This window comes from Chaetodon auriga, chromosome 16 (genome assembly GCF_051107435.1).
Source record: "Chaetodon auriga isolate fChaAug3 chromosome 16, fChaAug3.hap1, whole genome shotgun sequence".
In the NCBI taxonomy this organism is placed as follows: Eukaryota; Metazoa; Chordata; class Actinopteri; order Chaetodontiformes; family Chaetodontidae; genus Chaetodon; species Chaetodon auriga.
The window spans coordinates 21,308,653-21,331,795 of NC_135089.1; the positions used below are offsets into that span (position 1 = coordinate 21,308,653).

Consider the following 23,143-nt stretch of genomic DNA (forward strand, 5'->3'; position numbering starts at 1 on the left):
ATTTTATATCTAACTGTGAGAAATGCACAAATTTAAATATGTCTCATAATTAAGTCGGAAAACTAAAACTAAATGAAGAAAATCTGGACTAATACTAATCATGAAATACTGTCTCAGAATTAGAGAAACTTTCAAATAATTATGAGAAACAAAATCCTAATTATAAGATGACAAAAGAAATTAGGTCATTTTTCACACAATTAGTAATCGTAAATCTCATTACAACATACAAAATCAGAATTATGAGATAAATGAGAGATGAGATTACTTTATTAGTAATCATAAATCTCATTATCATGAGGGGAAAAAACATTAATGAAAACAATATGGCTAATAATTCATAGCTATTCGATATCTCATTATCTGCAATGTTACCATAAATATGAAATGCCAAATCATAATTGAGATAACAAAAGATTTTTGCTGAAGTGGCGGAAACAGGCCTCCATAGATCTCTGCCTGTTAAAAGAAAGGTTGTGGTTTAACCAAGGCACTTTCATGACCACAGCAGGAGATGGCAGTAGGTGCTTGTTTGCTATTGTTGTTATTCTTCCATTCAGTCACATTTTTTCCTTGGGAGCATCTCACACTCTTGACTTTAGACATAGTTTGCTTTGGTCCTTTGAACACATCCTTTATGCTATCCTTTAAGCATGAATTGTTCTACAGCCTGCGTGTTCATTTTGTGATTATTTAACACATTTTTAACCTCTGAATCATTTTACTTCATGTTAGTTAATTGCAGGTCCAGAAATCTCTTGAAAATAGCAATTTTGAGATGAGAGCTGCTTAATCCAGGCAGTCTGATGCATGTTGCGACATGAAAACAATCGGTGACTCATTGCATGTGTTGGATGTTACCAGCACATCTTCTATCTCCAGGGCTGCTCTCAGATCAGCACAGTATGTGACGTTACCAGTGGAGCTTCAGCAGCTCCTGTCCCTGCGTCAGTATATTCAAGACATGCAGCACTATCGTCTTCTCTACATCTGCTATTTCTTTACCACTCAGGTCTATGTACAAAAGAACAATGTGGTTGTGAAAAGAGATAAACCATCAGAATTGGTGATATGAGAGAGAGTATATGCTGAGTGAACAAAAGGAGATCAAGGACCTGGAAATGAAATAATAAACACTGAAGCCTGGAGGGTAGAAGGACAAACTTGTTCTGGAACTGGAAGGTTGCTGGTTAGGTCCATCTCAGGTGAAAATGGGTGGAGCGTATTTGATAAAACATGTCAGATCTTGCTGTTCTCCAAGTGGGAGTCGATGTGTTTGATCAGGGCATCGTCAGGGTAACCAGTTGGGAAGGTCAGCTGACACAGAGGACAGCTACGAACAGCACTCTCCTCTGACTCCATCCACAGCTGAAGACAGAGGAAGACACATGCGTCAGATCCTGAACCTAAAATTACAGCAAAAAATTGGTCGCTTTATGTAATTCTCATCATTGTTTTCTACTCACGTTAATGGACGGCCATGACTGAGCATGCTCAGTGTTCATGTAGGGAGGCAGATGGCAGGAGAGGGTGGCAGGGCCCTCAGGGGCCGAGAAAGAGGGATGGTGGGGCTGTTTCCTAGGAGATGGGAACGAAGGGTGTAGGGGCTGTTCCCTCGGAGATGATGAGCCAATCCCAATTGCGCCAAGTGTCCGAGGTGGGCTGGCAGCCGGTGATAAATACGTACACACATCCTGTGAATTTACACAACACACACGTCTTTAAAATAAATAACCCCACGTGAAAGCCACGAGAAAATCCAAACACATCATTATTATCTGCATCACCTCTTCATCATCAGAGGACTGTGGTGGTGTCACCAGCGGGGTGGGCTCAGGTGGGTCATCAAGGCGACAGAAGTGATGTACCTGGATGAGAGGAAGGGCAGGGGAGAGCATGGTGATTACTAGAATACAGCTTCTTTCTAATATAACACTTTCATAAACATTTCTACCTTTTGTTAAGTATGACATGTAGGTTTGATATGTTAATGGATAGCTGCGAAAGGTGGTGTCTTTAATTACAAGCAACTATTGAGGTTTTTTTTTTTTGGTAATTGGAGTATCTGTGGCAAAGTATCAAGTAACTACAAGTAGGAGTGCTGTTAACTTACATGCATGGGAATTTGCAGCTAAAACATATTATAGACGACAAGTCAAAGCATCAACCACCATAGACTTCCACTGAAATAAACACACAGACTCTTTCTGCACAGCCTCAGCTGCACAGCTGATTTGGCACTGCTGCTTGTTGCTGGAACTGTGGTCAAAATGCAGTGTGTTTCTGCATGTAGGGTTGTGTTACTTTCTGGAAATCAGGGTTGTAATAATAATAATACCAATAATACTAATGCTACTACTACTACTACTACTACTACTAATAATAATAATACTGGTACTACTACTACTACTACTAATAATAATAATAATAATACTGGTACTACTACTACTACTAATAATAATAATAATAATAACAATAACAACTTTCATTATTTGGTATTTTTTAATTATCCAGAGTCCTAACATGCTGATGTTTCGCAGGTAATGTTAACCATGTTCACAGTCTTAGTCAGCATGCTAATATTTGCTAATTATTGAACACAAGTCCATTTTTTCAAATGAGATTTTCTCACCACATTCATATAATGAAGGTATTTGCTTTTTCTGTGAATCACCTACTTAACTATGAAATCGCATTATCTAATAACAGTCACTTACTAGAAACACTTATTTTCTATAAAAATATGAGGGCGTATAAGACTGAATGAGGAAGCTCACTGACCTAATAAAAGTAGGTAAAATCTCTAACTCTCACCTCAGCAGCCAAAGGGAAGCCGAGGTCCAGGGCACAGTGATGAGGACTGCTGCTCAGACTGCTGCCCCCACCTCTCTCTCCTCCCCCTCCCCCTCCTCTCTCCCCTCCAGCTCCGTGAGCTGAGGCTGGTCTGACCAGGCCCACCAAGGAGGTACGGAGCTGAGCTGTGCTGTGGCTGTAACCCTGCATCTCCCCCAGGAGAGACCTGGGCTTGGGTAGGGTGGATACTGGATCCCTCATCAGGCGAGCTGGGTGTCTCTGGATGGCGGACGGGTCAGATACCTGGGAAAAGGGGACATTAAAGGACATGTCTATGCAGTAAATACATAGTTGCACTACAAAATTGCACAACATATGAAAAATTGCAAGTGTAATTTTCCAGCGAAGTTACAGCAAAAATCCAGACTCACCTCCGAGTAACTACGGCGACCCTGAAACTTTGCACGTAGACGGCTGCTGGTTGGCTGATGGGAGTAGGAAGCAGGGCCGTCACTTGGGGAGCGGGGCGGAGAGGTGGTGGGGAGAAGCCTGTCAGGGGACAGTGAAGGGCGTTGGGGGGAGGTGGGGGAGAGACGCTGAGGAGGAGGAGGAGGACGAGAGGCTGGAGGAAGAGAGAAAGAGCAATGATGAAAAGATTTCTGGCTGAAACACATTTTCAGCTGCTACACTGACTCTGTAGTGTGTGACTGTGTGCCAGCTTCACTGTGTGCATGTTCGGTTTTGCCAAGTGATAATGCAGTTGGCCATACAGGGTTAGGAAGTGCAGGCTATATTAACTGATTCTGAATTCATTAACAGGATCTTTCAAACTGCAAGATCACGGTTGTAGATGGAGCTGTTATGGTTCCAGAGGCTGTGACACCTCAGATTTAGCGTGTGTACACTAACAGTCTAGTGAGCCCTCATCCGACTTTCATCGTATCTGAAGGACAGTCTCTCCAACAATTTGACTACTGTCTGCTTTAAAAGATCTAATATTCATGAATATCCATCTCTGTAGCCCTTAAACCAAGAAGCCACTCAGGTGACCTACCAGGCTCCTGTGACACGTGTCGCAGAAGGTCACTCTGTTTCATAGCCAGACTGCGGACACGCCCCAGCTCCTCTGTTAGCTCAGTGTAGGCTAATGCTAGGTTCACCCTGCAACACAAAGAGACTGACTGAGTAAATATATGCACATAAGCTGAGACTTACTGCAGATTGATATCAAAATATTCTCCTCTGTGAAATGAGACTCACTGTTCGTCCCCAGCTTTCTTTATCCACTCGACATCACAGTGCTCACAGTGTGGGGACAAATCCTGTGACTGACACAGAGACAGACGCAGAGCTGTGGTTAGGGCTGTAGTGCTTGTCTAACACATTTTTATTTATGCATATGAATACATTATACATTATACATTATATATTATATAAATCTGGAGGCGTGCAGTGGAGATAATGGCTCTGAGGTTTTTTAATCATGTGCTCTACCTGTCTCTGTGCCTCCTGGAGCTGGGCTACCTCCTGCTGCAGCCTCTGAAGCTCGGCCCTCAGCTCCTGCTCCCTCTGACAGGCTCCCTCGGCCTGGTGCCGTGCCCCCTCCAGTTCAGCCTCCAGTCGCTGCAGCTTCAGGTCTGACAGGGCGTCCAGACTGCGTGAGCTCTGGAGTGTTGGCCCGCGGCCCTCTGACAGCACCAGACCCACAACACTTTCAGTTTGTTTCATGTTTACTCTAGTTTTTCTTACAAGTCATTGCTCTACAATGATATGAATGGCAGAATAAACTTCAGTTCCTAAATCAGTATTTTTGTCCTTTTAGCCATGTTTAGCTGAATGCTTACTTGGCTGAATATTTATTACGTGCAGATGTGTTTTAGCACCTGTAGTTGTCATAGTTGTAGTGTTTAAAGAGTTTGGATGGTGCTCTCCATTTTTTTTCCCCTCCACAACCAGAAATATAAAGCCAATTGGTGAGGAATTGACTGCATGTTTGTCAGTTCTAATGGAGGCTACATACATTATTGTACAGGGAGTAGATGCCCTGGTTTGACTGGGATTGTCCTGGTTTCAAGCAGGGTGCCCCGAATCCCAACAAATATCTGTAAAATACTAAAATGTCTTTTCAACATTCAGTGGAGAATTGGCCGAATATTCACCACAGTTAGTGGAGGATGAGGATGGTCGGTGAGCAGGTGCAGCCACACTGCAAAAATCAGCCACTGCTAAGAGTTCTATAGCTTCCAGTAACGAACCAGGAACTAACTGTTAGCATCGACATTATCACCAAGCTGGCCACCACAGCAGCCACCACCATGCCATCTCTCCCACCGTCTCCTCTCCTCCACCACTACCAGAGCCTTGGTCACCGTTTACACCACCAGCAGCTACCTCAGAACTGGATGCCAGCTGTGCATCTATTAGCAGCCCAACTGCTTAGAGAATTAAACACTGTGATTGCATGAATGTGTGGTCCAATTAGAGGTTCTGGCTTGGGCATCTACAAATACGGTCACCTCACAAGTTCAGCTAAGTACACTTGTAACCTAACCCAGTGTTATTTCCAAGGCTAAGAGCATATTATACCATTTGATTTGGGGCAGTTTATACTCCTTTAAGTTTAAAAGTGAAACATATTTTTTGAAAATACAACCAATTATGCTGTGTGGGAGTGCACACTGATCCAAGACTTTTGGAAACCAATGCATGAGCTCGTTCTTTCAGAACTGGTCTACTGAAATCAGTGAAAGTAAAGTAGCCTCTTGCGAGCAAAACTCAGATGACAGATGAGACAAATATATTAAACAATTGGGAAAATATATTAATATATCTTACTTCAGGTCACATGGATTGACCTTAGTTTTTTGGCTTTGTTTGCACTTTTTATTTCATTAATCTTTTTTTTTTTTTAAATCTATCTATCTATCTATCTATCTATCTATCAAGTAAATAAAAGCTAACTTCTTTCTTGCTCATCCAAGCATCAATAGCAAAGCCGCTAAACAGCATTAAGTTATAATAAGTGTCTCATCTCACATTTGTCCTACTACTAGTACTAGAACTAACTAACTCTACGCTGCACTATAGGAACAAAACTATTTCTTTATTTCTGTGATTTCTACATGGATCACCTGGTGAGGATGCTGACTTTTTGTTCAGGACCAAAACCCGCAGTCTTTTCCCGTGATATAAAGTATGTATCCATTACATGCATATTTAAGACAGAGTCCACAACTCAAGTCGGACGGCATTTTCAACCAACTTATGAGTCTACTGTTATCAGCTAGCTCTGGAATCTGGAAGGATGGTTGTCATTTCAGCTGACACTATTAATGATCGACAGCTCGATGTGACAAGCTGCTTTTTCTCAGCTCAAATCAAATTGTTTAAAAAAATATCATGAATTTTGGTGATTACTCTGCCACTGCCATCACGGTAAACTGCGTATGTGCTGTGCAAGAGAGGAAAGCTTGGCATGTGTAGCAACAGTAAATGAAGGGGAAGAGAGCAAACAGTCAATCGTATATGTTGTATTTGTAACTCCTAACTTAAACTGAGTCATGTGGTAAGAACAGTGAGTGGTACTGCGTTCTGTTACTAGTACCTTTATGAATGTATTTCCCCTCTTAAGACTCTTAACACGACCATGATCCAAACAGAACCCACCTCTGGGTACATCCAGGCTGGTGTGCAGGTGAGACTGATGTTTGTCTTTGCGGAGTTGAGCGCTGAGCTTCTGAAGGGATGTTTCTCTCTGTCTGAGAGCCGACTCCAAACCGTGGATCCGCTCCACATGCTGCTCTGCGAGAGTCGTCTGACACACACACACACACACACACACACACACACACACACACACACACACACACACACACACAAATACACATGTGAAATGGAAACCCACATTGCTGCTTAACATTGTTGTGTATGTGTGTGTGCGTGCGTGTGTGTGTGTGTGTGAATGTGTACCATCTTATCCAGGTCTCTCTGGACATTGCTTTTCTCCAGGTGGATCTTCTCATAAGCCTGAATGACTTCCTCCAGCCTCTCCTCTCTCTCCTTACTCTTCTGCAGCTGAAACACAGAAAGAGAAATCTCAAGGATTTTATATTAGTTTTGTTCTGTCCATCATTTCTATTGTTAAGTTAATTACTGAAATCTGCAAAAGTTATATCATTATAAGCCGCATTTACTTCTCATTTCAAGCTTCTCCTCCCCAGAAAAGATCTGAATGAAGACACTTTCACTTACCACATACATGCATCTCCTTATAGTATATACTACACTGAACCACAAGTGTCACTCTTCACTGGTGATTGATAGTGTGACTGTGGTGACTGTCAGTTCAGCTGTGACTCATAATACAACACTTCCTTTTTAAAGGTATATTAAAAGACAGCAAAAGACACAGAAACAAACATCATAAAATGACAAGTCTGTCAGAAATAATAACCAGCAGAGCTCTCCGCCTCCTGGGCTGCTGTTCTCTGAAACAGCTGATCTGTGTGATTTTCAGTGCTTCAGCTGCCTTTATCACAGGGACACACTCTTATTTCCTCTGACTGCATACTGATTTTATTCATTTTTGCATGCATTCACCCCATTCCAACATCTGGCTCAAATCTATCTCAAATCTCCTGCAATCACTTTTTGATCCATCTCTAATGCTTTTACAGCGCATTTACATTTTTTTTGGCGTTCCATAACCATCTCACAGACACATGAGACAGGAGTGTAAAACAGGTCAACTATTAATAGTAGTAGTAGAAGAAACTGTATGGGGAGAGAAATGGAAGGTTCAGTTGAACAGTAAAATGATTTTCCAAACTGCCCGTTATAAACATCTATTACAGTTTACAGACCAACTTCCTGATTCAACTCTGACCTGCCTCACTTACACACTCAGTTTTCCTGTGCAGTGAGAGATCATTAGCAACCTTGCAGCAGTGCTCGTGGTTTTGGTTCGATCTCTAAAAAAAGCGTCTTCAATAATGTGGCTAAACTGTCGGCTTGATGCCGTGACGTGACTGCTTGAGAATGTTGCCTCTCCACTCGGCAATATTTCCATGTTCCCACACTTCTGCAAATATTTTGATAAGAACAACGCTGATAATATTGCAGTGTACCTCCTGAGTGAGAGAGTTGATCCTCTGCTGGAGGTTGGTGGTCTCTGATTGGATGACACTGGTGTCCTTGATGATGGGCTCACAGGAACAGCACACGATTCTCTCCTCTCCAAATTCACTGATCATAGGAAACTGGAGGACAGGAGAAGAGATTGACTCTCCAGAAAATAACACATTCACACCTTAACAGTGTCTATGTTATTCTATTTTGTGTGGGTTCATTTGTGTGTACTGTGTGTGTGCTGCTCTCCACCTTGACCTCGTAGTGTTTGAGCTTCCTCTTGATGCTGCTGTTCTCCCTCTCCAGACTGGCAAGCCGCGTCTTTATGTCATGATAGGCGGCAGCCAGGGCCAATCCCGATGCTGGGTACATGTCCTCCGGCAGCCGGTTGGCCGACCAGCTGATCCCAGAAACGCCCACATCATCTCTCAGCCCCTCTCCCCCTCCCAGCAGCCCCAGCTCTCCTCTGCGGAATAGATCCATCATCAGTTAGCTGTAGGAGAGGTAAAGAGAGATTTGCAGTTAGTTTCTGGGAAAAAGGAGTGCGGAGGAGAAAACAGACTGGATGTTCAGCAGACACACAGAAAGGCTAGCCATGTCAGCTCAGTAAGTCACTTTGCACTCTCCACCTCACACAGCAGGGGCACTAATGGCAATAAATCTGCCGAGCCCCATGTCCTGGCAGAGGTGACAGTCAGAGTGTGTGTGTGTTTTTTCAAACTTCAGCCAGGAGCCCACTGAGCCTGCCAGCCAAAGGTTTGGTGCTTTCCATCTGCTGCTGTAATATGCATCCTCTCTTCCCCGTCCCCTGCCTCTCACTGGCGGTTTCCATCGTTACAGCTCAAAACTCATCTCAAAAAAAGAGAAGGAGGAATCTCATTTCAAAATTACACCTGCAAACGATGTGATCAATTAGGATTAATGATTCAGTGTTTTGTGGGGCATCCCTGTGATGCTAATTCACTTGCCAGCAGAAAAGTTCAGCCAAGACTTCTCTAGAGCTGCGGACCTCCAATATGGTCGACAGGTGTGATGACATGTGGGTCCTGACAGACTGGATTTGTTGGCAAGAAAAACATACTGTAGAATAACACCAGCCTTACCCTTTGAAGAGCCAAGAATCTGAGGAATAAACAACTGTGTGATATTGGTAATGAATAATAATTTGCCTGATATGGTTTTTCCATAAATTATCTGATAAAAAATTCTCCCTCATTGAAAAAGAATAAAATAAAATAAAACAGAATCTATGACACAACAAAACTGAAAAGTCCATCCTCAATGCGTGTGACCTGGAGATTTCAGGTTTACTCATCACACTTACATAAGATGAGACTAAAGGTTGGCACAGAGAAACTTCTCCCCTTGAGCAGATGAATGTGAAAAACACTGTGCACATACATCATTCTGCACAATGAAGCTCTAACATCACAGTGAAGGAACAATAAGCAAAACAAATCTTTGACTGATGGGAGACCTCCATGCATAAAACAAACAAATTTGGCCACCACAGTCACTACAACACAGAAATACTGGTGCGTGGGTGTTACGGCCTGACCTCAGTGTAGCATAAAAGTGGGACTCCCCTCATTCCAGTGCCCAATGACCACCAGCAACCAGAGATTTCAGCACTCAAAGTGTCACAGTCAGGAATCGACCCACCTCCTTCGATTTGCAGAGAGACGTGCATACACATTCAGGAAATACTGTTGTATATATTCTTGTTTTTTACTGCATGGCAGCAGAGAACGAGGGATTCTGCTTGGCTGCAGTGAGGGCAAGGACCATGGCAGAGATTGATGACAATCACATAGCCAATCAGAGTGGCTCACCTGCAGCCCATTGGACACAGAGCCACAGCAGGTTCACCAGAGAGAGGGAGATCCAGGAAAAGGCCACTCGGTGAAGAGAAGAAAACTGTATTGTAGTAGCTGAAGAAACACCCATGTTTCTGTAATTTTAGGTTACAAAGAATGATCATTTTTCCCACACGGAGTTAGGATTTCAAACAAACCTGTCTAAACAAGATGGCAGTAATCCCAGGCTCACCTGTACATGGCGAAGTCACAGGTATAAAGGAGATTTGAGCAGCAGGTCTATGAGAGCAGGGTGGAGCGTGCAGCTCTGAAGTGCATCAACATTTCACACATAAACATCTTACACACGCTTCAGAACAGCCACACCTCTTCATTTTCAGCAAATAGAGACACACAGGCACGCATCCCTGTGCTACAGTATACAATGTTTAACAATCATGTCATGAAGCAGTCAGTGTTCTTCTGAGTTAAGACTGTCTTGGGCAGAAGAACGAGAGCCGAAAAACGACATCTATATTTTTCCCTGACAGCATGCCTCTTGTGGCTGTGTAAAAAATGACTGGTGCCATCTCAGGTCACATGACATTGTTGTGCAGAATCACAAAACCTCTTAAACTGCGTTCAGACTGAATACCAAGTGAATTTGAGAGGGAGTGCAATTGTATATAATGAAGAGATTCGTGTTGACACAAGTACATGCACATTTTCCCTGGTGTGCCAAATCAAGGTGAAGACATGTACACGAGGAGCAGAGGATTGGTGTTTATCCTGAGGCTTTTGACTCCACTGTACATACAGAGATGAGATCTGAAACAATATTCCAGAAAAAAGTAGCTTAAACTCACTGACTTCCTAGGCTGACTCCTGAACATCCACACTGAGTTTTGCTCATATCCGACAAAGGAAGGGACAAATGGACTTTGAGTGCGTAATTACTGAAATGCTGCACATGTTGAGATGATGAAACTAGTGTGTAACTGGTCTCACTCCTGGTTTAAACAGAATTTAAAGAGCTGAAGTGACTTTGCTCACCTCAGTGAAGCCTGAAAGCTGCTTGTTGCTGCTCGCCACTTGAAGTTTGACTGGCTGAGCTGTGTTCTTATATTGCATGCAAAAGTGATTGAACCACAAATCACTGCATGCAGCTGCATTTCTCTTTTTTGTTGTTGACTTTCTTTAAAAAATAAATGAATATATAAGGACATAAATTATAAAATTATAAATAAATAACAAATACAGAAAGTGAATTGAAACACTGATGGTTGTATTACCAATACTGCTATTCATGGTGGATGGCATAACTGCACACACTATGATGAGGCAGTCCAGTGGGTTTTGTGTTTGACTGCAGGGGGTTGTGGGTAACGCGGACTGTTAGTCCATTAATAAATGAAACAACCATGTGATGAAGACATATGGCCCTGCTCTGATCTGCCCTTGGCTGATACTGTGTGTGCATGCGTGTGTGTGCTCCTGCAGAAAAAGCCAATAGAGCTGAGTGAATTGTGTTGAAAACTGAGAGGGAGATGTTGAGGAAGAGCTAGATAGACAATAGGCACAAGCAGTGTGTGGGCTGAATGTGTGAGTGTGTGTGTGAGAGAGACAGAGTCTGTGGGCTGTGAGAGTGGGAGTTATCTGCAGAGAGATGCTTTGACCTCTCTTCCTCTGCAGCTGCCTTTAGGCTCACCACCCCCCACCCCCAACACACACACACACACACACACACACACACACACACACACACACACACACACTTTAACTATTTATTTATGTCCACATCGAAGGGAACAGTACAAGGACAAGCAGTTCTCTGGGGTTTAAGTAGCAGCAGCCATATATGATCATTACCAATGATAGCAGAGACAGTACAGTACAAATTTCAAAATTATGTAGTCCCTTTTTTGGGTATCCCAAATTGCTGAAGCCCTCTTACAACTAACCTGTGAGTAAAGTACCTCCTAGGCTGCTCGGTATGAAAACAAGTTAGTCTCCACCTATAGCCCAGCCCTGAGATGGTATTTAGAAGTGGTTGGTACTTAATGATCTTGGTCATAAAGGCTTCATCTAGGCTAGAGTCAAAAGTGCAGACCACCTCTAAAATAAATACTGCCTTGAAAACAGACAGGATTCTGTAGTGGACATCACTACATGGGCTCAGGAGCCCTTCCAGAAACCATCGTCTGTGAACTCAGTTCATCGCTGCAGCCACAGATGCAAGCTGAAACTCTACCATGCAAAGAGGAAATGTATATATAAACCATATCCAAAAATGCTGCTGCCTTCTCTGGTCCAGAGCTCATTGGAGATGAACTGAGGCAAAGTGGAAAACTGTCCTGTGATCTGATGAGTCAACATTCTTTTTGGAAATCATGGATCATGGTATGGGGGTGCATTAGTCCACATGGCATTGCTAACCTGCACATTTCTGAAGACACCATTAATGCTGACTATGATGTATACAGGTTCTGGAGTAACATATGCTTCCAGGAAGACGACGTCTTTTTCAGGGGAGGCCAAACCACAGTCTGAACATATTCCAACAGCATGGCTCTGTAGTGAAAGAGTCCAGATGCTAAACTGGCCTGTCTGCAGTCCTGACTTGTCACCCACTGAAAATGTTTGGCTCATTATGAAACGTAAAATACAACAAAGGAGACAATGAACTGTTGAGCAGCTGAAATCATACATCAAGCAAGAATGAGAAAGCATTCCACTTTCTAAATGACAGCAGTTGGTCTCCTCAGTTCCCAAACACTTACAGAGTGTTGTTAAAAGAAGAGGTGATGCAACAGAGTGGCAAACATGAGCTTGTCCCAACTTTTTTGAAACGTGTTGCTGGCATCACATTCTAAATGAGGACATCAGAAATTTCTCAGTTTCAATGTTTGATATGTTGTATTATTATTATTTAGTATCTTAGTTAAACATAACAGTATGAACTGACCAGAACTGGAGCCAGTGGACATCAACAAGTGAGATCTGCTATGGATAAACTCTGTTTTTGTATCGAAACAGCACTGAGGACATTGTGTATGAACTGAGGGCATAACATCTCTTGAATGCCAGTCGGCTCTAAACCCTGGTTTTTGGAAGCGTCAGGCATGGCTGAATTGTTATTTGGGACTGATATTCTTAAAAAGACCATGCTGGCCATGCTGGAGTCCTCCAATTTCTCCGATGCTGGGCTTAGCATGAAGTCTGTTAGCCCCCTGCCTGTCCCAATTTCTAAGGCAGCTAGCTGAGCCTGCTAGTTTTCAGCCAGCTAACATCCAGTCCACTAGCCTCCAGTCTGCACATTGGCCTGCTAGCATCCAGCCCACAAACCACCTTCCAGCTCCTGAGTTGACTTGGCACTGACCTCCTACCTGCTAATCACCCTAATTTGGTGGCCCAGCCAACACCTGTTCCTGATTCCCAGTCAGTGGTCCAGCCGACACCTGCTCCAGTGCTGCAGCACTTACCAATTACCAGATAACAGAAACCTGCTCCCAGGCGGCTCCGATGAAGTGACAGGTAGTTGTGATGTGGCTTTCATTTGTGATAGCTGTCCATCAGTCAGTGGTCAGAGCTAGCTTATCTGTGCTGGCTAGCTTGACTTTTAGCTCTTCTCTTGTCCTCAACATGTTTCTCAATGTGTTTAGTCATAGTAGCTCTCAAAGGAATAAAGTACTCAGCCTCTAGGTACCGAATGGGCTCTTTGAATACCTCACACTGATTGTCAGCACATCATATGGGTCTCAATCATAGGGCACACCAATTGGCTAATGGCCTTGGACTGGATGCCTCACACAGTACATCAGTAATGTTCAGATTGTCGTTCATAATGCGGACCTCTAGTGAGGTCCGCATTATTATCTAGTTGAACTCAAGTTTTCCTGTTGAAGATATAAGCTGCACGTGAACACTGACACAGTACTGAAGTTTCTACCACCATTAACAGAAAAGGAGACCATAGAAAGTGAAAAAAAGAGGCAAGCAAGAGAAAAGCAAGCAAGCAAAGATAAGAAAAAGGAGAGAGAGAGAGAGAGAGAGAGAGAGATTCTTTGAGGACATGGCACCATATCTGTGAGCACAGCTGAAGGCTAATTCAATGCGTGTGTGTGTGTGTGTGTGTGTGTGTGTGTGTGTGTGTGTGTGTGTAGTCTTGCTGTTTGGTACTTGTAGGTCCCAAAACCAGGAGCCCACTCTTGGCGTAGGGTTTAACAACTGTGGGGACCAAAATGCCAAACCCAACAACTTAAATCATAAAATTTTAGAATTCTGAAGACTTTGTTTAGGTAAGGGTTAGGGTTAGGGTGACTCTCCAGAAAATGAATGTGCGTGTGTGTGTGTGTGTGTGTGTGTGTGGGTGTGTGTGTGTGGGCTTGGTGCACGCTTACACAGTGAGAACTCAGAAAGTGGAGAGAAACAAAAGCAGAAGAAGACTTCAAATGAGGGTGACAGAGGCACAAAGAGACAAGATGAGAAGGAATTAGAATAAGTGACGAGGACAGAGTGTGACAGAGAGAGAGGGAGTGGAAGAACAGGGAGAGAAAGAACAGGAAGGAGTGAGGATAAAGAAAACAAGGTTTGGAAGAGAACTTTCTGTCCTACTACTGTAGTCATGTCATGAAGACAAACGTGACGTCAGCGTGTTTTCAGGTCATTTTGTGAAGCTTGGCTGTGGTTCGGGTTTGGACTGTGCCAGTAGCATTCAGTCGTGTCAGGTCTTAAAGACAGTGGATGGGATATTTGAGTGAATGTACTGCTAATGTCAGCTAACGCTAAAGTGCAAACTTTAGATTAGACATTAACATTGTTTTTTTTTATCAAAAAAATGGTCCTGTTTTTATGAGAACTGCTTACTGACATGATTTTGAAATGATGACATGTCTGTTTGGAAGTCTGCTAAAGAAAATGATGTATTCCTTCCCCTCCAAGCTGGTCAACAAACTTAGTGACCTCGGCATCAGCACCTCCCTCTGCAACTGGACCCTGGACTTTCTGACCAACAGACCCCAGTCTGTGAGGTTAGACAACCACACCTCCGCCACCCTGACCCTGAACACTGGCGTCCCACAGGGCTGTGTGCTGAGCCCTCTCCTCTACTCCCTCTTTTGGTACGGCAGCTGCACAGTCTCCGAGCAGAAGGCCCTGCAACGGGGGGTGAAAACCACCCAGTACATCACTGGTGCCCAGCTAGCTGGCATCGAGGACCTCCAGCACAAGCAGTGTCTAAGAAGGGCACGCAGCATCAGCAGTGACAGCTCCCACCCCAACCATGGACTGTTTGCCCTCCTACCTACCGTCTGGTAGGAGGTTCAGGAGCCTCCATTCCCACACCAGCAGGCACAGGAACAGCTTTTTACCCAGAGCTGTTACCCTGCTGAACTATTTGCACTTCTGGTTAGATGCTATACTGCATTTCATTGTCTCTGTGTTGCACTCTGACAATGACAATAAAGTTGAATCTAATCTAATCTAATTACTTCTGTTGTACTGCTGTAACCATGGTTACATTTTTCTTACACTCTATATCTACGATTGGTGCTGACAGGAAACTTGAAGCAGTGCTATAAATCTCAAACTCCAAATTAGTCTGTTTGAATTTCAGTTATTTTAAGTGTTATGTAAGAGCTCAAACAGAGAGTTAGACCCTTCTGGTCTAATTTAGCCAAACACAAGTAACTTTTAAACATTTCCTTATTTGGTGTAATAACAATGCTTTGTGCTTATTATGTTCATTTCTGTATTTTGTCACCATCAAATGTTAAAGCTGAGTTTGTGGCAAAGGAAAGGTTAATTTTGGGTTTACATCAGATGTTACTGACATAGGTCTGCCGTGGTGTGTTCCCAATATGGGCTACTAAAAGTGCATGGTAGGTATTTGGCCCTGTGTGCTCTGATGTGTTGTTTCATGCAGCCTGACATGGACAACCTGCTGAAAAATGTTACTTCATCACCAAGGCTGGAATTGAAATCAGAAAGGAAGTATGGAGGCAGAAAGTCGGGGTGCTGAGGAGGCTGCAGCATTCCCAAAAACCAGCCATTACAGAAACCATATATTGGTAAAAGAAGTATGGTCCTGAGGCCTAATGTCACTCTACAGTTCTGTGGTTTATCAGTAAAGTGTATGAACTACACTGTAGACTGGAGTCTCTGTTTACAGTGACACACAGATAGATCCTTGTTATATGTACTCGTCTGTATCCTCACTGCACTGTACCACTGTAAACTATGATGAAGTGGTTGTGGGTCACATCTCTAGCCTGCGTCCACGCGCTGTCTCTCCCTCTTCATCTCCTTGCAGTTCTCATGCATTAGTTCCGTGTTGTTGACTGTAGTTGCTTTGGTTGCTTTGACATACAGTAAGCAGGTCTTCAATTTGCTGTTTGCTGGAGTGTGTAATGTTCTCAAACTAGTATGATGATATGAAAATAACAATTAAATATATGTGAGATGGGTATAAAGTGTTAGGCTTACAAATCCACTACTGTACATGCCTTCAGGTTGGTTCAGGAGGTAAAGCGGGTCGTCCACCACTCAGAAGGTAGGTGGTTCAATCCCCAGCTCCTCCAGTCATCACATCAAAGTGTCTTTGGGCAAGATACTGAACCCTGAATTGCTGCTGATGCTGTATCGCTGGTGTGTGAGTGGTCAAAGTAGACTAGAAAAGCACTACATAAAGGCAGTCCATTTACCATTTGAATTAAAAACATCTCATTTATCAAGTTTTCTTGAAAGACAGACTTCTGTGTTATGGTTAATATGCTGATTACGATCTGATTGTAAGTCTATGCATATATTAGCTTAAGAACAAAGCCCTTTGAAATGCTGACTTGATGTATTATGGCTCATACAGTCTGCAGATGTGTAATATTACATGTTGATCGTTTGTTGTTGTGAGTGGCCAAACAGTGCGTCATATTAAATGTTGCTGCCACAGGGAATTGTGGGACAGCATTATTAGGTTAATAAACACCTTTTTAGGTTGTGGTTTTGCAAGCTTATTCAAAAATAACAAGAAGACCCAACGTGAGCCCAGAAGAACACACATCAGGCACACAACACACTGTGTGACACATAAAAATAAAGACCAACTCCATTGCACTCCTCATGGCCAAAAACTCCACAAAAAGCCTTTGACTGTGACAGTTCAAATAAAAGGTTCTGTGCATGCTGACGACAAACCCAAATGTCAGTCATAAGAAGTATTCACTGTCAGTCAAAACCCATACCTTTGAATAAACCTATGTTCAAAATGGTAGACAGTATATCCTCCCAGAAAATGCCCATGTCTTTGTCTGACCTTCAACTTCTACATTTGCATGGACAATTTTATTGACTGTTGTACAGTATGCTTATCACAGATACATCAGTTAGTTTCTCCAACTGAGAGCAAGTTTACTATTTGTTCACAGGAAAACTGGTCAGAAAAATTCTGTATAAAGTAGGTTGAGCTCTAGTTGGGACACCTATGAAACTCTCCTAAATACTGGTGATGGTAGGAATAATTTCTTAAGTTAAGAAAGCTGATTAAATGCTTCATAAAGATGGATAGAAACTACATCAGTCTGAGAATTTAGTTGTTTTTTGCCTTACTCTACTAAACGTAGTCAGGTCTTCAGCACACACTGTATTGTTGTAGGTCTTCCTCTGGCCTCACCTCCCACACATGTACACGCAAATACCAACCTAAAACCTGCTCTCCAAACCCCTTTATCTCCCTCTACCTTCTGCAACAAACAGCGGTGCTGTTACAGCCAGATACATCTAAAACAAAGCTCACTGCTCATCTTGGCCCTTTTTGGACTTCATCCAGCCGCTGTACCAGAGAGTGATTGAGCAGACCACCCACCTCCAGCTAGTTTTAGTTCTTCAGATGGAGAGGAAAGTGTAGCGAGGACAAAATGGCAGGTGAGGCAAAGTGAGTTTCAGTTAGTCTCTTTAAAACACAGAGTAATGCAGATGAATATGGGGGATAAGAGAAAGCCAAAAAGCCTAAAGTTCAGCTGTGTTAAGTGACATTTGAGAGATATCGGGAAAACTGATAGCTGAGGTTTTTAATATCAATTCCACTCATGTGATTTAAAAAATAAAACAAACAAACTCAAAAGCACTTAAAGAATGAGGATATTTTCTGCACCTAAAGTTTGCAGTTCCATCAAAAACCCTCTACTAACACCTTCTGCACATGAGTGTCACTTGAATTGAGGGCCAATCAACTGGGACGTATAGTTCATCAACCAACTAACAGGCTAGTAAGCTAATTCAGCTAAATTCTTTATAGTAACCAATGTGACTCCTAGCTATTGGTAACAGTTCTGTTATGTAAGTAAAGCTTTATCTATAAAGCACTTTTCCAAATGCACAGTTACAAAGTACTTATTCTTACTACTTTAAAACGAAAAACAAATTCAATCAGAGCTTAAGCTTTATGTAAAAAAAATGTAAATGGCCTGAATCTGACACTTTATGACACAGGATTTTTTATAAAGTCAAGTTTTAATTGCAACTAAGATGTTATTTGTTTGGACTATTTTAAATGCAACCCATGCAAGCAGGCTGTAGATTTGGTGTTGTTTTGCTCATTTGCCTCTGCTGCCTCAATGACAAGCTAACTTTACTGTAAGGCAGGTGCAAAGTCAGCACACAGCCTCACATTTATCCAGGAATTAACTGACAGCTTGCAAGTGCCCCCCACATAAGTGCAAAGCATGTGCGTAGACACAGTGAATTTTAAATGTGAACATATCGTTCAAGATGGAATATTTAATTTTTCCACAAGTTGTTATGGCAGTTTGGATTAAATAAGCAGTGACTGCCCTAGTCAGGACCAGACGGATTTGGACTGCATAGCAGAACTTCTTGAGCTAAACTGGATGCTAATGAGATTTACTAAACAGCTGTCTTACATGTTGGGAAACAGTTTGTTGTCTTACCCTTAAACAGTCCCTCCAGCATAACTGAGGATGCTAAAACTCTCAGACTCAAGCAACAAACAGATTCATGCTGGAAAGATGTAAGTATAGATAGATCTGGTTACTGCAAGTGTGTGTGTTGTATGTTAAGTGTTTCTCACATTACGGTATAGACCAGCCCTTTGACAGTAACTTTTTAACTTTTAACCAGCACCTGGACGAGGTGCCACTGATAATGGGAATGTACACACTCCAAAGCCGCTGTGCGTAACTGAATGCCTGCCTCCAGCATCCACACGACCTTATCTGTGACAGTAGCTGCATCACAAGGATGCTTAGAGGCAGGAGCTACACAGACTCTACACGCACACCTATCAGTTTGCTTTGTACTCTGGTGATGGGGTGCACTTGATCAGTTCATCAAACAACCAAAACAGGCAGCACTTATTTTCAGGTTGTGGAAGACGACTGGTGAGGCTTGCTTTGGTTGTTTGATAAACTGATGAAGTGCACCCCTTCACCAGCACCCACTGGGAACTGCTCAAACCCCATGTCTCAAGAACCACTAAATGGGACTTACTCATGGAAAAAAAGAACCTTGCGAGTGGCAGTTCATTTGCCTTACTTAACATGGTGAGTCCTGCAACGTGACTACTGCACCTTGTTGATGCTTTCACCTCTCATGAGGCAAAAACATTCAAAGTTATAAGACTAAACTATGCATTCCAACAGCTCAAATATATCTAATTTGGATGTCTTTTGTTTACTCACCGTAAATGCTAAATTTAAAAGCAAGACATTGTCCTTATAGAAGCATTCTAGATAAGAAGGACATTAAACGCAAATTCAATCATCAGTCAGATGAACTGGTCAGCTCCAACATGCTGCTATTTGTGACACATGAGGTAACACTAAGATTAACTCTTCAATGGTTTTAAATAAAACAGTTTGACCTCATTCAACACAGCGTTCACACAGACACACACTTTGTGAACTGGCTCAGTCAGCTGAATCGATTGGTGCTCCCACCACTGTCAGAGAATGTCTGAAAAGCCAGTGAAGAACATACAGCCCATTAATTGACCTGTGTGTGTGTGTGTGTGTGTGTGTGTGTGTGTGTGTGTGTGTGTGTGTGTGTGTGTGCGTGCGTGCGTTTGTGCGCATGCTAATGCAGCCTGTTCACCAATGCATGAGCAGTATGGTGAGGAGGTCACTGCACAAAGTCATCTCTCTGACTCCCACTTAATCACACTAAACACTGATGTGGACAGAGAGGAGGCAGACCAGGTCACTGATGGAGGAACAAAGCAGATGGGGATAAAGACAGCAGATTTGAGGTCGGTCCATGTGTCCAAGCTAATGCTCTTTTAATTAATCATCATATCTGAGTCAGTCTGGCACTGTGCAATTTGGTGCATATTTCATTTAGAAATTGGCTACTACACTGGTGGCCATTGTCCTGGAGTGTCTTATGGTTAAGAAGACATGTGTCTCCATGCAGGGACGCAAGCAATTCTTAGTAGCCTACAGAGGGACCATTTATTTGCTTAAGATGAAAGATTACAAAATTATGATACAAAATATTTCAGCTTAGCAGCTTCATTCTAACATACCTAATTTCCAGACTTGGTATCGGCCAAAAAAAAAGAAAAAGAAAAAGAAAAAGAAAGTTGTTCAGACGTTCGGTAGAACAAAGGCCAGTGTGAACCAACTACAGGAAGTCATCACTCAACCCTCCAGGCGCCAATTCACCCTGCAGCTTGTGCGCATCCCAAAGATCCTGTTTTCAGGTGATGTCCGCTCATGCTGCAGGGCTCCCCCAACCACAGGGTACTGACCAGACCACTCCCTGGTCTGGCTCCAGGAGGGAACTCTGGGGGGTGTTTCATAAAGGTGCAAGCCCGGTTTAAGAACTGCTCGTCCATGACTTTAACCATCAGAATGACAAAATGTTTTGTCCCCTATGTGCTTAGAAATATACATATATATATATTTTTATCTGTTTCCCAAGTTGCATCTCTTTCTGAATCGAAACAAAGATGGGAGCCTGCCAATGAGCTGGATAGGAAATTGGATATTGTGTAACTTTTGGATCATTCAGCAGAAGGAATATTTTGTCATTCAGCTGGTTAGATTCTTTGAGGATTCTGAAAGTGCAATATGTAATCTTAACAACATTCAAGGTTTTTCAAAGTGGTTAATTTGGCTCCCTTTTGCAGAAATGATTCGTTTTGTGACCAGAATGTATGCTCATACATGAGAAGCACAAACTGGGGTTACTGAAATGCAGGCTATCTCCAATCCTACACAATGTATGTGTATGAAAGGGAGTTTGAAATGTAGCTGCGTTTCGTCTCATCCCAAGTCCGCAAAACCACATCGTTTCCACAGATTTCTACATTTCCATACAGCACCTGAACGCCACACGGTCATCCACGCTCTGCAATTGCTCTGATGAAGCTCGCCACTCAATAAAAATGTCCCCGTTTGTCTGTTACAGTCAGGAATAAATGACCAGAAAGACAAGCCACAGTATAACCAGCCCAGCCTTCCATGAACATCCCCAGAGCGCCGCATAGCGCATCTGAGGGACGGAAGAGTTTCCGTCAACCTTACCGGAGACATCTTCCCTCTGCCACATTCTCTCCGTAACCTCCATGTATCTGATATCTGTGCGGTATCCTTATAATATTTATTACAGCGTCACAGCTGAGCTTTTTCTCCGCATCCACCTCGGCGCAACCAAAACATCCGAGCCTGACCCGCCACCAAATCCCGAAACCCTGTTTTCACCGGTAAATGAGGCTTTTAAAGGAGAAAACCGTAAATCCAGACAGAGTCCAGCAGACACAGAACGGGAAGTTGGACAGAGGACACAAACGAGGGTCACTTACGTCTCTGTCGAAAAGCCATGAAGATGATGGTGCTGATGGTGCTGAGGAGGGTCGACATGACTGGAGTCTGACATCAGCAGTGGAAGCTGCCGTGTGTGTGTGTGTGTGTGTATGTGTGTGTACCCCCACCACCATACAACGAGAAGGGGAGGGGTGAGAGAATAGATGAAGACTTTCAGTCTTACATTGAAAAGACACATTCATAAAGGAACACTGACACTGTGATACCTGAACCACATTACAGTCCACATTATCTTTGTGTTGGTACGCAGTTGTTTTCAGGAAATGCCTACATTGCAAAGAAACTGTAAAAACTGTATTTACAGTAGAAAATGGGTTTGATTGTACATAGTTTGTGTTTCTCTGCCAATCAGAAGCAGAGTGAAACCTAAATAATTCATCAGTATTATTTCCTGCATTCATGAAGTTATTAGATCTTAATGGATTCCTTTACAATGTGAACTATGCAAAATGTTCTATATGTTCTATGTCTTAGCTAGTCTGAAAGAGATAACCTACCCAAATGTAAAAACTTCCATACTTCACCACATGGCTTTAGTTATTTGGAAATTCAGATCATTTCAGACATAAATAAATGTCAAGATTCCAGGCACATGTGCAACGTGGCTCAGACGAGGGGATGTCATGTGTGGAAGCTCTGAGTTCAGTCACTCTTTGTATCCTGCAGGCACAATATTGTATTGCTTTTACCATGAAAAAAAAAGTGAAGCACCAACTGGTAATGACATCGGCTGGCCATGGAAGAAGTGCCATACAGTAATCAGTGGTGCTAAAGGTCATCTGCACACTGCAAAAAATATGGAAGCAAGTTACCAAACTTGACAGAATGATGAACTCATGAACGATATACTGTATATGGTGGGTTCATTTTAGTGTCCTGTGTTTTCTTTGTGTGTATCTACAGAATGTGCACGTTTTGTTTCACTTTTTGTGACCTCATTGTGAAAAGCTACGGACCAACCAATAAATATATTCAACCAAGAAGCTGATTAACATTACTGTAATGTTGCTGAAATTCGCTGTTAGTGCTTTCCTTTTCCCCTTTTCCTGCACCTGTGGCACATCTGGCTGATTAGGTCAGGAGTATTTAAGGTCGGCTCTCGGCTCCACTAGTTGCCAGTTTGTCCTGATCTCTCTTTTGACTATTGAGTATTTTTCCTGTGTGAGTATCACCAACACTATTTTTGCCGATCGTTCCTCATGTGTGCTAAAGAACTTTGATGTTGGATTTTTGTTTCGGATTGCTACTTATGTGTGCTCTTTTTCTTTCAGTGCCAACCAGTCACATCCAGAGTTCGCTTTGTCTCAACCTGTCCAGTTGTGTTCTTTTGTTATTTTTTCCTCCGCTCCTTGAGATTGCGCTTTTGTTTATTATCATCGCACAAATAAATTACTTTTTCTGGTTATCCTGACTTCGGCCTGCACTTTTGAGTCCAGAAAAAATTATAGGCTAAATCCTAACAGACGCCACTTTATCTGGAAGGTAAAAACTGTCAAGTTACAGATAAAAACATGCTTTTTGAGGGCTCTGCTCATATGGGGACCCTGAGTAATTAGTTCCACTAAGAAATGTATTCAAACTGTGTTACCA

The 23,143-nt window shown here is 42.7% G+C and overlaps 1 protein-coding gene across 2 annotated transcripts; it reads right to left on the reverse strand.

Annotated features, from left to right (window-relative positions):
- Positions 1-252: 252 nt before the first annotated feature.
- On the reverse strand, positions 253-21,641 carry LOC143334103 (TANK-binding kinase 1-binding protein 1-like). Of its 2 annotated transcripts, none has more exons than XM_076752639.1 (13): positions 21,532-21,641; positions 8,179-8,413; positions 7,920-8,051; positions 6,763-6,867; positions 6,460-6,607; positions 4,288-4,481; positions 4,054-4,121; positions 3,848-3,954; positions 3,225-3,415; positions 2,815-3,096; positions 1,788-1,868; positions 1,467-1,694; positions 253-1,368 (listed from the first exon to the last, which is right to left on the reverse strand). In XM_076752639.1, exons 2-13 carry the CDS (start codon positions 8,404-8,406, stop codon positions 1,240-1,242), a joined length of 1,893 nt encoding a protein of 630 aa, XP_076608754.1. In that variant the 5' UTR covers positions 8,407-8,413; positions 21,532-21,641; the 3' UTR covers positions 253-1,239. The 2 variants fall into 2 exon arrangements, with proteins under 2 accessions (XP_076608754.1, XP_076608753.1); XM_076752638.1 differs by having other exon boundaries at positions 8,173-8,413.
- Positions 21,642-23,143: the final 1,502 nt, after the last annotated feature.